Source organism: Lolium perenne, chromosome 7 (assembly GCF_019359855.2).
Source record: "Lolium perenne isolate Kyuss_39 chromosome 7, Kyuss_2.0, whole genome shotgun sequence".
Lineage (NCBI taxonomy): Eukaryota > Viridiplantae > Streptophyta > Magnoliopsida > Poales > Poaceae > Lolium > Lolium perenne.
Window position 1 is genome coordinate 118,867,562 of NC_067250.2, and position 16,046 is coordinate 118,883,607.

The window sequence follows — 16,046 nt, forward strand, 5'->3', positions numbered from 1 at the left end:
CCTGCCCAACCGCTCGCTCTCTTCCCACTTCTCCGCGCCGCCACTAGATTCCCATGCCGCCGCGCCTCCTGATTCGGGCGAATCCGCCAACGCGGAGCTCTGGTTGGTTGCCCCGCACCCGCCCGCGTCTCCTCCTTCACCTCCGGTGCTCGCCCGCCACCGCGCCGGCCGAATCGAGGATGAGCTCCACCGAGGAGTTCCCTGACGTTGATCTGTCCGATTCATCCTCCTCAACGACCTTCTCCAGGACGACGACACCGAGACCGCCATCCTCCTCCTCACCGTCAAGGAGCTGGAGGACTGCGCGAAGCTGCTGAATCGGCGGTGCGGCTCGGTGATGGGCCACAACTACATCCAACGGGATCGCCTCCTCGAACATGCGCAACTATGGGATGACTAATTCGGCGAGGTACCTACCTATCCACCACATCTATTCCGTAGGAGGTATCACATGCGCCATAGTTTGTTCATCACAATCATCAATGCTTGCGAAGCAAACTCAAATTACTTCAACCAACGTAGAAATGCTGCCGGCGAGATGGGTTTTAGTGCCTATCAAAAAGTATCGGTTGTCAAGGCTGGCAAAGGGTCGGGTTTGGTCGGGTCAACCTAAACTAGACCCATGCCCATCACCCTTATCGGACACACCTGTGACCCACGACCCTACCCATGGGTAAGAAATGAGACCCATGCCCAAACCCATCGGGCAACCCGACCCTATCGGGCAGCCCATCGGGTACAAAAAAAAATGGAGAGTTTGACGCAACCAAATATTTAGAACACATCGGCATATTGTTGGGCTACCAGGACGAAGAGTGGTGTGTTCCCGTTCATGGCTTTGTGACTGCAAGTAGTACTAATATGCACATGTTTGGTGTCTGGATACAAGAGCTTTGTGTGTAAACGATGTATATTGTCTACATGTATAATGTACGTGTATCATAGCCCAAGTACCATACAAAATAATTCAATTGTTTTAATTAGTAATATTAATTGGGTGACCCATCGGGCAACCCGTGGGCATAGACTGATACCCATGCCCGACCCACGACTAATCGGGTTGCCCATGGGTCATTTTCATGGGCGAACATCGAGACCCATACCCTACCCATTCAGGTCGGGTGCCCATGGGCAGACATACCCATGGGTCAAAATATCGGTTGTCAACTTGTCATGAGGGAGATTGCGTATGGCATCCCTGCGGATTACACCAATGAGTATCGTCGAATTGGTAAAGATATAACCACGGAGTCCGTGCGTAGGTTCGCTTGGATGATTATCAAGTTGTTTGGTCCAACGTATCTTCGAGCCCCCACTGAAGATGACACAAAAAGATTGATGGAGCAAATGGGAAAAGGGTTTGGCCTGGTATGCTTGATAGTGTTGACTGTATGCATTGGACATGAAAAAATTGTCCCAAAGCATGCCATGGAATGTACCGTGGGAAAAGCAAAGATCCTACCATTGTACTTGAGGCCATGACATCACAGGATTTGTGGATTTGGCATTGTTTTTTTGTTTGCCGGGGACACTCAATGACATCAACGTTTTACATATATCCCATTTGTTTGCAAAACTAGCAACCAGAGATGCACCCACCCACCTGCAATTACAAAGTTATGAATAATGAATATACAATGGGATACTATCTAGCCGATGGCATTTATCTAGACTGAGCAATTTTGTGAAGTCGTTGAAGGATCCCAAGATAAAATAGAAGCTCATTTTGCCAAAGCTCAACAAGCAGCCCGCAAAGACATTGAGAAGGCATTTGGTGTTTTGCAAGTTAGGTTTGCTATTGTCCGCTGCTTAGTTTTAGGATAAAAAAAACCCTTGTCAACATCATGACTTGTTGTGTGATTTTTCACAACATGATCACTGAGGATGAAAGAGGATTAAGTTTGCCCTGTTTCTATGACAACGTAGACACCGAGTGCAACCCCAAATGAATCTCGATCGCATTGAAGCTTTTCTTGAAACACATCGGCAGATTGAGGATGCAAATACTCATATCCAGCTCGTTTATCATCTCAAAATGCACCACTGGAGGCTCCATGGCTGTCGGCAAACATGGTCCTACCATTTCATTCATGTATGTGTGAGATGAACCATTTTTTGAGACATTTGTTTATTTGTTTTATTGTTAGGAAACTACTGTTGTAATTTGGTTGAGACATTCTTTTATTTATTGTAATAATTTAGATGACTATTGTGTGCTCAATACTATTTATTTGATTATTTTATGATCGATTGTTGAATGTATTGATCTATCACGATCATGTGAAAAACCCTGATTTTACAGGTTCAAAAGGTGCTGTCGTGGAACACAGCCCGCAAACCAAACCTATAAAACAGAATATTATGTTCTACAGTTTTAGTTTACAGGCTCGCCAGCCCTTTTTCGAACCGAAAACTGAATTACAAGTTTTCGGTTCAACCTTTTACAGGCTATGTAGGGCTTCCAGTTTTCAACGATGGACCATCAAATATTCTTTAGTCCTGGAACAATAGTTTTCCGTGACTTCAGTTCTACAGGGAAGTAAAAGAAAATGTCTATACCACTTTTCAAGTCCATAATAATCACACCGTCGAATTTGAGGTGAGAACGGACTTATTTAATCTGTATAGCAGTTTATACTATAACGTACAATTCCTGATGAATGGTTACTACCTGCAAAGATCGATTTGCCACCGGAGATCACAAGCTTCAGATTCTTTGTGGTCAAACCAGAAAAAATACGTGGCAGAATAAGGTACTTTGTGTTAGTAAAATTTTGCTCAAACAATGAAAGTAAAACTGCAGGTGCAACACACAGAGAAGTCTCAAGGTCTCTAACACACACTAGCTAGATTTATGCACAACCTTTTAGCTCCAATAGAACGAGTAGCCCAACTAAAATTACAAGACAAAAACAATTAAGACATCTCCCTGAATCTTGCAATGGCCTTCTTCTGGATTATGGTTTTATAACTATCACCAGCTTGAGCCTCCAGAGATGGATCGGCTGCTTTCTTCTGCTGACTACCAAGCCCAGCCCTCACGTCACCAGACTTAGCCTGCACCGGCTCCTTGATGCCACTACCGTTCTTTCCAAGACCCTGGGTATTTGCAAAGTGGTTGCAAGGGAAAAAATGCCAATACATACTCACATCAGAACGAATGTACATGTCATGCAGCTTCCATTCCGTAAGAAATATTGGCAAACTGACCCATCTGCAGTCAGATTGTTTTTCTACGCCTAACAGTTTATGCACGCTTAAGTTTTAGCAAAAAAAATTAATTCTCTACAGTAACTTTAGCAATTTGCTAACTAAACAAAAGATGCAAATGAAATAATATGAACTTAGAAAGAGTGGAAACCCCAAAATGACAGGTGACAGCCCACAGAAACCTAAACAGAGAATTATAAAAGAAACCAAAACAAACAAACATTCAAGAAACTGAACATAAAAGGTCATATGCAACTTGTTTTATAATAGCGACAGCGGAGTGGTTCTAAAAATATAGAGAAACAGTAACAGATGCACTAAGAGCTTCTGATAAAATGTCGGGAGCAGTTAATGCTAATAGGAGAAGAAAATTGCAGCTAATTCAACCAAGAGTATAAAAACTGAGAAATATGTTTGAGGTGATGGTGAACATACCAATCCTTCTTGCCAACCCATGTTGCGCAGAATACGGTTGCCCACATTGTTCTCATCTATTGCTCTATCAGCAGTGATCACCTCATAATTTTCAGTATTGTCAATTTCACCAACAGAACGTTCACCCACCCCTGGAGGAAATGGCATGGATCCCATCTCACTTGAACCCTTTCGAGATGGATAGTCACCAGCTTAACAAGGAATTTCCAGAAAATTAATTAAGATCTTGAAAAAGGAAGACAGGAAACATTCCTATAATGCACAGTTGTGTAGGATCGAGAGACAAATTCCAGATAATATCAGTAGAGGCAACCAAAATCCCCATTCACACCAAGTTGGGCATAAATTGATACAGGACTGGATATACTGTCAGCAAACCCATAAATGAGATTGCAAAATCTAAATTAGAGCGAGGATGCTTTTTAGTTCGTGACATCTTGTGCTCTAGAAACAAGACTAGAACCAACAATTGTACAATGAGTCAATAAGAGAAGTAAAGAAGTTGTGCTCTTACTTGTATCCAGTCCATCATCAATGGGAAGCGATGAAGATAATCCATATAGACTTCGTCTCTCTGCAGCACGGTCTCTATACTGGGATTGTCCTGGTGCCTCAGAAAACCGACGTTTAGCACTCCCAGAAACTCCAGACGAAGAATATGATCCTAGAGAGGATAAATCTGTTTTGAAGGGTGCAGGAGTATGTGTCTCAGCATTTGCAGTTATCTCGCTTGTCCTTGTGGTTATATTAGATGAATAATTGCTTCCGCCAACATCAGATGATAGATGAAATGTGGTATCTGACTTGATTGCTCCTCTGCCAGAGCCCCTTATGACACCCATAATAGTAGTTCCTAGACTATTACTGACAGGTCTAGGCTTTATGTCAGAATCCAGTATTTGAGAGCCATCAGTTCCTCGGCCAAGAGAATTATATCCAGCAACCAAGCTCATATCCCTAGAATTTCCAACATCGGACTTAGGCTTGGGTTTCAATGAGAACCCAATTTCACTGGGTGAACTGTTCAATTTATCAGCAACAGACCTGGTTGATTCCTTATCATCAAAAGCACTCTGTGCAGCCTGGCCTTCTTGATTCCTTTGCTTCCACATTGCTAGGACATTGTTCATCTTCTTCTTATTGGCTAAGAGACTAATTTTTGAAGCCAGCTTTATCTCCTTTGCTTTCTCTTTTTCTTTCTTTTCAGCAGCTAGCGCTGCATTGGCCGCAGCTTGAACAGCCTCAGGCAATGAAGTTTTCTCACTTTGTTTAACTGTGGCTGCTGGTGCAGAAATCACCACCTTTTTACCACTGTTACTTTCAGGGACCTTCACACTTTCATTGACTGTGTCCCCAGTTGCCTTACTGTTGTTGCTTTCGTTACACGGGACATACTGTTGACTTTTTTGATCATACGAATACCAAACTCCAACATTGCTGTCATAGTAAAGACCTGAAACAAGAATAATTTAAAAAAATTTGTCTTAAATGAAACAAATGTCCAAAGGCAAACAGTGTGTAGCTGAACAGCAGAACTAGTTCAGCTGCATAGCATAAGGTCTAAGACTACGACAGTAATAGCATATTTAAATGAAACACATGTCCAAAGGGAAACGATGTGTAGCAGAACTGGTTCACCTGCATAGCATTTTAAGGTCTAAAACTACCGACAGTAATAGCATATTTGCGTACTTACCAGTATTTCCATCATAATAGAATCCAGAAGAAGAATCAAAGTAATAGCCCGACTTTTCGTCCCAAACAAATCCTGACTGTGGAGCGGAATCATCTTTCTGAGATTCTGAATTGCTGTTCTGTTTGTCCTCAGCATTGTACTCTTTTGGAGCCCAACCCACAGCATCATACTGATCATAACGGTAAATAAGGGAGTAAATAACAAGACTCGACAAAAACTATGCTCCAAAATAATAGATGCAGATTTAGAATGTGTAAAATTGTTACTCTTTAAAATTTAGAGTCTGCAAATTGTAACAGCCAAATATTTCTTAATTAACCACAAAGAAAAAAAGTTGTCTTATCGATTGTGACAGATACTGTATTCCTGTAACAGACCTGCTGTGCAAACGACGCAGCCTCGATGGCTGCTGCGGCAAGATTGTTTGACTGTGAAGACCCCGATGCGGGTCCATGTGTGCTTTTAGCATAGGCTACGCGTAGCACCTGACCATTTTTCTCGTGTCTAATTCCATTTGTAGCTTCAAGGGCTTTCGTAGCATCTTCGACCTAACACAAATGGTGTATAGCCACTGAACAACTCATATAAGCGGAAACATAATCTTAGCGATTCAGTAGTACTTACCGAATGAAAATGGACGAATGCAAAACCTCTAGACACATGAGTAAATTTGTCCCGAACAAGCCGGATGTCCTGCAGAGAATTGAGTCAAAGTGAGATGCAACTCTGCAGGAAGGAAACAATTATAGTCACAAAAGTTGGCTTTTGCCCACCTTTATTGGCGCATGCTTAGCAAATTCATATCGAAGCATTTCCTCATCAGCATTTTCTTCCAGGCCACGAACAACTAAAACATGAGTTGGACCTGCAAATGACAGTATATAATAAAGCAATGCACTACATATTTCACAAATTCTACAATCAAGGGATAAACTTACCTAGTTCAGATCCCCGTTTTCCAAATGGTTGAGTGGAAGATGCTGCATCAGCTGGTGGAGCATCGTCCGTACGTGGCTCATTGCACTGTGAGAATGCAAGTAAACATGCAATTAAATGGAAAGGAAAGCGAGAGCAACAAAGAGCTTGCAAGTAGACAAGTAGCTACGATGTATTAAGGCAGCATGGGGCAGTAATTTTTTCAAAGTTCACTAAGGGTCCGTTTGGTTGCAGACCAAAAGAGGGATGGGATGGGATGGTTCTAATTTTGCATGCGTTTGGTTGTAAATTAGGAGGGATGGTACCATCCACATAACAGAATATACCTCAAAGATGCTGAATGAAGTGATCCCACCAAATTGGCCGGACCTCCTCATCCACATTTTTCTAATTTATGGACCACTTCCTAATCTATCTTCCTGGCACTAATCCTGCCGCTGGCCCATCGAACCTCATTGCGCCGCCGCCCCATCGGACCTCACTGCGCCGCCGCCCCATCGGAACTCCCTCCTCATCTCCCAGAGCCGCCCCGTCGATGCCGCCGGCGTGGGCTTGGGGAGGCCGCCGGCGGGGCCAGCCACCTCGCGCGTCGTGGTGGCTTGGGGAGGCCGCCGGCGAGGCCCGCCTCCTCGCGTGTCGTGGCGGCTTGGGAAGGCCGCCGGCGAGGACTGCCTCCTCGCGCGTCGTGGTGGCTTGGGGAGGCCGCCGGCGAGGCCTGCCTCCTCGCGCGTCGTGGTGGCTTGGGGAGGCCGCCGGCAAGGCCCGCCTCCTCGCGTGTCGTGGCGGCTTGGGGAGGCCGCCGGCGAGGCCCGCCACCTCCCGCGTCGTGGTGGCTTGGGGAGGCCACCGGCGAGGCCCGCCACCTCCCGCGTCGTGGTGGCTTGGGAGGCCGCCGGCGAGGCCTGCCTCCTCGCGCGTCGTGGCGGCTTGGGGAGGCCGCCGGCAAGGCCAGCCACCTCGCGCGTCGTGGCGACGTGGGGAGGCCGCCGGCGAGGCCCGCCACCTCCCGCATCGTGGCGGCGTGGGCAGACATGCGCTTGATGTCGCCCGTGTTGACCTCCACCATTCCCTTTTTTTAGCTAATTGCAATTTGCCTTGTTAACCAACTGTTGTTAAATATTATAAGCTAATCACATTCCATCCAGTCCCTTAAATTCTTGGAACCAAACAAAACAAGGGATCACTTCAATTGGAATCATTCCATCCACCAAATCTGATCCATCCCATCCCATACATGTTTGTCCATCAACCAAACGGATCCTAAGTTGGTTTCAATTTTGACATCATTGGTGCATTTCAGAAACCAGAACCCAGTCAAGCAGAGCAAAAAGTCACAATTTTTAAGGCAATGTTTCCCCAGGCTCTTGGACTTTATTTTGGCTTTCTATTTTTTATAACCCCATACTACATCACCTCAGGCATGCAAGCAGCAGCAAATACATGTGTTATATTGCTGTTGTTTAGATTTGGGACTGGATGGTCAAACTGGATTTATTAATTTCTTTAGAAAATAATTTCAGTTGGAGTGGACACGATTGGGCAACTGGATGGTTTAGAAGATAATTCAGTTGGAGAGGACACGACATAGCATTGCCGTTGTACATATTGAAGTATTGAACTGGGTATTAAACACTTCCCACGTAGATATGAACAGGACCTCTAATATCAAGTCCAGGCCAATCCATCCAACATCTAAGTGATGCAATAAGTAATTTGTCCAGGAGTGAAGACATAATGGAAATTCTGAACTGGCCCTTCAAATGGAGATATTATGAGCACATCGATACAGGACTCCTGAAGTTCAAACAGTCACAGATCATGGAACTGCTACAGCACACCGATTTTGCCTAGGTTTTGCACCTTAATGCTAACAAGGGATATGTGAAGATTAAATGGGGAAAACAGAAAAGGTGTACTCAGCTACTAAACTCATGCTAAGAGATACGCTGCATTTGGAAGGAAGAAAGTGTAAACCACACCATTGACTGGGAAAAAATGAAGCAAGCTAGATTAAGAGTGCTAATGCAGCTTTCTGATAAATAATTGTCCCACAATAGTACTCACTTAAATTTAAATGAGACCAAAATATACCTGAAAACAGGACATTCTGCGGGCAAAATTCATACAGCCACATATAGTACATATCCAATCACATGGTGCCGATATGTTCCTGCGCCCATATGTAGGCCTTGTAACATGTTCAAGAGAATCCCCACCAGGTGTCTTACTACTGCAGTGACGACAGTCGGTGGATTATTGTTACAATAGATAAGGAATATAACTATAAGCACAAAAGGAGTACGGTATATGATAAGCAAAAATATTTGAATGGGAGAATATAATGACTCAACAAACTCACTTCTGTACAAGTTAAAAGTTTATGTTTCTATTCAAATTTGAAAACATGACCAAGCAGTGAAACAAATTCCACGTTGTCAATCTGTAATGCCATCAAATAAAAATCATCGTCCTGTTTGGTTTCACCGACATCATATGCAATTTGCCTCAGTAGATGGCAGAGCAGACAAAGTTTGTTTTGGAGGACAGTAAAACCAAAAATACAAGGTTGAGCCATCTTACAGTTTTGACTGAACGCAAGCTCCAGTAAGAATTAGTAATATAATGCTTGCGGGACAAAAGACAACCATGAAATATTAGGGACTGCAGAAAAAAACATGTCCATACTAATTGATCTGCCAGTGTACAAGGTTTGATATTCTTACACTTCTAAAGCAATTGCATCAAAAATCATTTAAAAAAATGATCAATAGGCCAATTCTGGAGTTACAATCAAGAACATTTCTTCACATAGATAATTTACAACGTCTTAAAGAGGACACATACCTGTACTCGAAAAATATCTGCCTACCATCAATCAGAAGGCCATTGTCTCCCGTACTATCCATCATTTTGCGGGCAGCTTCCTGTGGGAGGCACACGAATCTTTGTGAGCATAATAGCAAATGACTGTCTAGTCGGTAATGTAGAGCTCAGACCAGTTGTATGTACCACAGTAGGGAAGTCAATAAAAGCAAATCCCCTAGAAACGCCAGAGGGTCGCTCCTTGATCACGCGCACACTACGAAGAGGGCCCCACTCAGCCTAAAAGAGACCAGACCTAAATGATTAAAATGAACGAGACAATACACTTCCAACCAGTTTTAACATTTTATGACGAGGAACTTGTACAAGAATCTGATATAGGTCATCTTCATTGGTCTTCTGGGACAGACCCTTAAGAACAACAGTCGCAGATGGTGCCTGCAAGTATTCAAGCAAACATAGTTAGCTTTATATGTTGAAAACACGAGAAAAAAATAGAAGTATGTCCTCACCACTATATCATCATGCCTTCTTTCATCCCAGTCCTGTTCTCTTCTTCTGTCAAAGCGATTATCATCATAACCATCTCTTTGGCTCCGACTATGACTTTTGCCACGCGGAGACCTTGATCTTGACCGAGATCTTGATCGGTTATCATGCCCACGTGACCGAGAACGGCTATGACGAGCATATGGGCTACCGTCTCTTTCATGGCTTAACCCCTTCCTTTCACGTTCATGCTCAAACGAATCATGTCTTCTCCAGCTACTCTCTCTCCTTCCCTTCTCAAAGTCTGAATCACAGCTGTAACGGCCATATTGATGATCTCTTTCAAAGCTGTCCTCTCTGCTTTGGTAGCGGTCTTCAAACTGAGCACCAAACTCCCCTCTATCTCTACTTCCAACCCTTTTGTTCCTATCAACACAAAAATAAGGACAACTACCAGATTAACAGTCATTCTCAGTAGCACGATAGTGTTTCAAATCCTACAGGAATCAAATTCATGGTATTTTCCATCATTGCACAAATCAGATGCGTGCCTTCTGTAATCTTTGGCAGTTGCAAAATCCTCATCAGAATTTCTTCGAGGCTGAGACCACATCGTGCTAGCAGAGGGTGGTGGTGCATACATATTTCTATCATGTATATCTTGACCAAACGCACCCCTTCGATCGCTAGGAAATCCTTCCTCCACATATCTCCTACCACTGTAGGATCCACCAGCCCTGCAAATTGAGATAGCAGTAGGTGATATGACAAAGCAATTTAATGCGAAAAATGCATGTCAAACATAAATGGACAAACATTGCAGCTACTTTACAAATAGAAGGTGGCATACTCAAATGTATAAATTGAAATAAAATAAACAGCAATTATGGTGAATACTGAATAGGCACATTTTAACAGGAAACAATATAATATAATTACCTAAAGTCTGGCTCATTAATGACACCATACCCATCAGGTGCCTGTAGATTCAACAGAATAAGTTGAGTCAGCAACAAAGTCTACGGAACAGGCAGGTAAATCCATTCCATTTAAGCAACGGCCGCTTCTTGAATTTGTTTACAACATAACGCTTGATACACGGAAGCCAATCACATGGCCAATAGATCTGCTATCTTCAGCATCCTTGGTAGTTAATAAAGGAAAGGCTGCAATTACACTGTTGTTCTCCCATCCATGATGTGGACCATAACGCCCACGGTCCATTTCTCTTTGTGATCTTTCAAATTTTGGGTCACAGATAATTTATGGTGTATCCTGCAAGAGAACCATGACGCGATGCAGTTAAGCACAAACAAGGAAACCACCATAATGCCACTCTTCACTAGATCTTTGTAACGAACCAGAAGTACTATAAGGGCAGTCACAACGCATTGTATCTTATGGTTGTATCTTAAGCAACATTAATGTTTTAGATACATCCCTTGCAATGCATCGTATCTTTGCTTAGTATCTAAAAAAGGCTCTATTTAATATGTTTTGAGATCAATGCTAATGTAGACATACAGGCACGACACAGGAGGCAGGGGCCTCAGGAACATAGAAGGCCACGGCCACCTGAATTCAAGCTTGGCGACGACCAATCGCATCTCAGCCTCTTGGATTGAGGCCTTGCTGTGACAAACTGAATCTCAGCCGCGACCAATCGAGGAGACAGGGATCTCTGTGTCGGGCGCCAGAAGCCTTGTGTGAGGAGAAGGCAGCGGCCAGCTGGCGAGGAGCCTGCGATGGCAGCAGCTTGGCCGAGGGCTACGGTGGCAGCTTGGATCGATGGCGGTGGGTAGAGGGAGGGGAGAGGAAGGTGCGCTGCGCACAGGATCTGGAGGGCAAGTAACTTGCTTCGGTTTCGATGCCAAGACTGGTACCGTAAATAAGATACAATGACCCTCTATTTCTTCATTAATTAGCCTTACGCGTCAGCATTTGTCCTACGTGGCAGGTTTTAGATACGGTACAACTTGGAGCTGTTTAATCAATACGTGAGTATTTATTGCTGCTAGGTATGACCATCCTAGAGTTACTTCTTATTGTATATATTTTGTAGTAATTATACCATAGACAGGCCTGCCGTGAATGCAGGAATTATACACGGAACAGAACAACTTGTCCATAAGAACAGCAAGTTTCACTGCGATAAATTAACCGGTTAGCGGGCAGGGGGCTAGTTTACAGGAGTAAATTTACATATGAACATTCAACTGCAAACACTGCGTGCCAGCTTATGGCTTGTTCCCATGGAAGAGTAAGCCTACACATCAACCATAGGAAAAAATGCAGGGCATGTTTCTACAATGTTCCTGATAGAAACCACAAACCAGCACTACAAAACTAAAATATCCCCCACGCCCACCGCCACCCCCAGAGTCCAAGCGATCCTAGTCGCTGTCTAGTCAGAAACTAACACTTCCTAGCCAGCGAGTGGTGCAACTTACTCTGCGAGTCGAGCTGCTGCAGGTAGCCACCGTGTCTATGGCAGCATAGTTTTTTAGTTGCCGTCTAATCGCCAGCTACTCATCTAGCCGGTGCAGGGAGGGTGGCTAACTGCAGCGGCTCGACTCGCAGAGTAAGTTGCGCCACTAGCTGGCTAGGAAGTGTTAGTTTCTGACTAGACAGCAACTAGGATCGCTTGGCCTCTGGGGGTGGGTGGCAGTGGGCTTGGGGGATATTTAGTTTTATAGTGCTGGTTTGTGGTTTCTACAAGGAACATTGTAGAAATATTGTAGAAACGTGCCCTGCAGGTCATATATCTCTCACATGTAACCACCGAATTATTATCTACTATGCACAGTACAAGGAATCCCCAATCTTACAAACAGAAAATGCAATTACGGGATGGGAGTGAGCAATCCTCACGTTGAACTCGAGTGGGGGATCTCGGGGGTTCTCCGGCTCGGCACGTCGACGACGAAGCAGAAGACACGGCGGCTCGTGAGCTCGTCGGCGAATCTCGAGTGCGCCCGGTCGGTTGGGAGCTCGGGTCGGGGCAGAGGCCACGGGGTGTGACCAATCGGCGCCGGGAGCGAGGTCCTCGGGGGCGAAGGATGTCGTTCCGCCGGCTGGAGGAGGGCTGCGCCGCCAGTGGCCGGAGATCGAGCGGCGGCGGCGCGGATATGGGTGGCGGCTGGGTACGAACCCTAGCTCAAGGATGCCGTATGATTCGGGCTCTGTTCTGCTCGGTCGGGTGAGAGGTACGAATATATATGTTTTTAAAAAACTAGCCTAAAGCTTTGACTAAAGAAGAAGAAAGTTGTCCGGTTTATTAACGGAAACCAGCCTAAAGCCGATGAGAGGTATATACTCCCTCCGTGCCGAAATGTAAGATGTTTGGGGACCAGGTGAAAAGGGGTAAAAAGACAACTCTACACTTCCCTAATTTTGAATCGGTACGCCCAGATCGCTGCCGTCCTCGATCGCCCTCCTCCCTCCTCCTTCGGCCGGAGCAGATCCTCCTCCGCCCTCCTCCTCCGGCCTGGGGCAGATCCTCCTCCAGATCGCCCTCGCCCTCCTCCTCCTCCGCCCTGACCCTCACCCTCCACCCTCCACCTCCACCCAAAGCCTCCACCTCCAGCTCCAACAACTCCTCCTCTCGCCCCTGCACCTCCGGCCTGGGCAGATCCTCGCCAAGGTGCTCTTGCACGAAGGTCTCCTCCCCAAGGTGCTACCTGAGGACGATCTCCTCCAACCCAGGCAGGTCCTCGCCCAAGACCATCCTGGAGGACGATCACCTGCGACCCAGGCAGCTCCTCACCTAGCTATGCATTTGTGGACGAGAAGAGGAGCCACCAACACATGATTTAAAATTTAAATTATTGTATGAATAATTCTACTATTTGTATTTGTGTTAAATTATTTTTACTATTATATGTGAGTTGGTACGTCGTAAAAAATGTTTGATGTCAAAGATTGGAGACATCTGAGCCGTCCACAGCTCCCATCAACATCTAAACATATCCTGCAATGCTTTGACCCACGTCGTTTCCCCCACTGCTTTTTCGCTAGGATCAAATCTCATTACCTTCCTATTCTGTTAGCACCCGTATCAAATTAGTTGGGTTTTTTTACAGTATATCATTGCCTTCCTATTCTGTTAGCACCCGTATCACATATGAGCTAGGCTTCCTTTTCTCCCAACGATCCGATCACTAGGGCCCTTGCGATTCAGGCTGCTACCATCCCCATCTCTTCTCGCTCGTTGCCACCAGCCTTCACTCCCATCTCACGCATGGCCGCCCCCCCCCCCCCCCCCGCACCACCCACCCTTTGCTCGCCATCCTCCTCATCCTGCCTCATTTCTAGAGTCCGGACGGCCGTGTGCCGGTGCGCCTTTTAATTCCTGACCTCTACTCAAGAACGGCAGAAAAAACGGGGCTTCAGTGATAAGGATAACGGCGGCCGCAGCGCCGGCGGCGCCATCAGCCGAGGGAAACGGGAGCCGGATGCCGCCGGTATTCCATGCACGCTGCAACTCCGTGCCAAGTTCGTCATCTGGTCCCCTTTCAGTTCTTCGATTGCATCTTTTTGTTTGATCTCAATCCACTCTCTAAAAGTTGTGCTCTGCCCTTACACTGTCACCATTTTCCAGTTCATCACTCTAATGTGGTTGCTATAAATCTGCATGTGAAGCCAAGGCTTTCCCTTCAGCAGGTATATGCATCAAAAGAATAGGCAGCAACATGCGATGATCTGTTTCATTAGTTGATTGTGTAACAATAAATTTGTTTACTTTCTGAAAATATCATGAATCACTTTTCAATTGCACAGTTTTAACACAAATCTCTTTTTGGTTATGGCTATCGTATTTTTTTATCATCCCCATTATTATTATATCTAGGCCTACAAATAACTATGAGTTTTGCCTTCTTGCAAAAATATATATGAATTGGCTTGCCACTTTTTCCTTGCTAAATTGAATTGTATTTTAGTACCAATCTTCAAGAACAAGGGGGATGTTCAAAGTTGTACTAATTACCGTGGAATCAAGCTGATGAGCCATACTATGAAGCTATGGGAGAGAGTCATTGAGCACCGCTTAAGAAGGTTGACAAGCGTGACCAAAAACCAATTTGGTTTCATGCCTGGGAGGTCTACCATGGAAGCCATCTTCTTGGTACGACAGCTGATGGAGAGATACATGGAGCAAAAGAAGGACCTTCATATGGTGTTCATTGATTTGGAGAAGGCCTATGATAAGATACCTCGGAATGTCATGTGGTGGGCCTTGGAGAAACACAAAGTCCTAATAAAGTACATTACCCTCATCAAGGATATGTATGATAATGTTGTGACAAGTGTTCGAACAAGCGATGGCGACACTGATGACTTTCCAATTAGAATAGGGCTACACCAAGGGTCAGCTTTGAGCCCTTATCTTTTTGATTTGGTGATGGATGAGGTCACAAGGGATATACAAGGAGACATCCCATGGTGTATTCTCTTTGCGGATGATGTGGTGCTAGTCGATGATAGCCGAATGGGGGTTAATAGAAAGTTAGAGTTGTGGAGGCGAACTCTCGAATCGAAAGGTTTTAGGCTTAGTAGAACTAAAACTGAATACATGAGGTGCAGTTTCATTTCTACTAGGCACGAGGAGGGAGAGGTTAGCCTTGATGGGCAGGTGGTACCGGAGAGAGACATTTTTCGATATTTGGGGTCCATGTTGCAGAAGGATGGCGATATCGATGAAGATGTGGGCCACCGAATCAAGGCTGGTTGGATGAAGTGGCGCCAAGCTTCTGGCGTACTCTGTGACAAGAGAGTGCCACAAAAGCTAAAAGGCAGGTTTTATAGGACAGCTATCCGACTGCGATGTTGTATGGCGCTGAGTGTTGGCCAACGAAGAGACGACATATCCAACAGTTAAGTGTAGCAGAGATGCGCATGTTGAGATGGATATGTGGCCACACAAGAAAGGATCGGGTACGGAACGACGATATACGGGAGAGAGTTGGGGTAGCACCGATTGAAGAGAAGCTGGTCCAACATCGTCTCAGATGGTTTGGACATATCCAACGGAGGCCTCCGGAAGCGCCAGTGCATAGCGGACGGATAAAGCGTGATGAGAATGTTAAGAGGGGTCGTGGTAGACCAAACTTGACATGGGAGGAGTCCGTTAAGAGAGACCTGAAGGTTTGGAATATCGACAAAGATTTAGCCATGGATAGGGGTGCGTGGAAGTTAGCTATCCACGTTCCGGAACCATGACTTGGCTTCGAGATCTTATGGGTTTCAACTCTAGCCTACCCCAACTTGCTTGGGACTGAGAGGTTTGGTTGTTGTTGTTGTTGTTGTTGTTGTTGTTGTTGTTGTTGTTGTTGTTAAGTTTTTTCCTTTTTCGTTCCCATGCGGGTTTGATATAGTTAACTCGCTAGAATATCACCCGTGACCCATTCTGTTGCAAGCTTTGCTAAATGGGTGCCACCTTCTTGCCGCCATATCCGTT

At 45.2% G+C, this 16,046-nt stretch overlaps 1 protein-coding gene across 2 annotated transcripts; it reads right to left on the reverse strand.

The window, feature by feature from the left end:
• Nucleotides 1–2,757: 2,757 nt before the first annotated feature.
• Nucleotides 2,758–12,790, reverse strand: LOC127323753 (SUPPRESSOR OF ABI3-5). Of its 2 annotated transcripts, none has more exons than XM_051351876.2 (17): nucleotides 12,461–12,790; nucleotides 10,766–10,864; nucleotides 10,529–10,569; nucleotides 10,141–10,326; nucleotides 9,613–10,015; nucleotides 9,467–9,538; nucleotides 9,287–9,379; nucleotides 9,122–9,201; nucleotides 8,369–8,504; nucleotides 6,280–6,364; nucleotides 6,115–6,206; nucleotides 5,966–6,034; nucleotides 5,719–5,889; nucleotides 5,342–5,510; nucleotides 4,160–5,098; nucleotides 3,646–3,836; nucleotides 2,758–3,099 (listed from the first exon to the last, which is right to left on the reverse strand). In XM_051351876.2, exons 2-17 carry the CDS (start codon nucleotides 10,811–10,813, stop codon nucleotides 2,917–2,919), a joined length of 2,958 nt encoding a protein of 985 aa, XP_051207836.1. In that variant the 5' UTR covers nucleotides 10,814–10,864; nucleotides 12,461–12,790; the 3' UTR covers nucleotides 2,758–2,916. The 2 variants fall into 2 exon arrangements, with proteins under 2 accessions (XP_051207836.1, XP_051207835.1); XM_051351875.2 differs by having other exon boundaries at nucleotides 8,369–8,507.
• Between the last annotated feature and the right edge of the window lie 3,256 nt (nucleotides 12,791–16,046).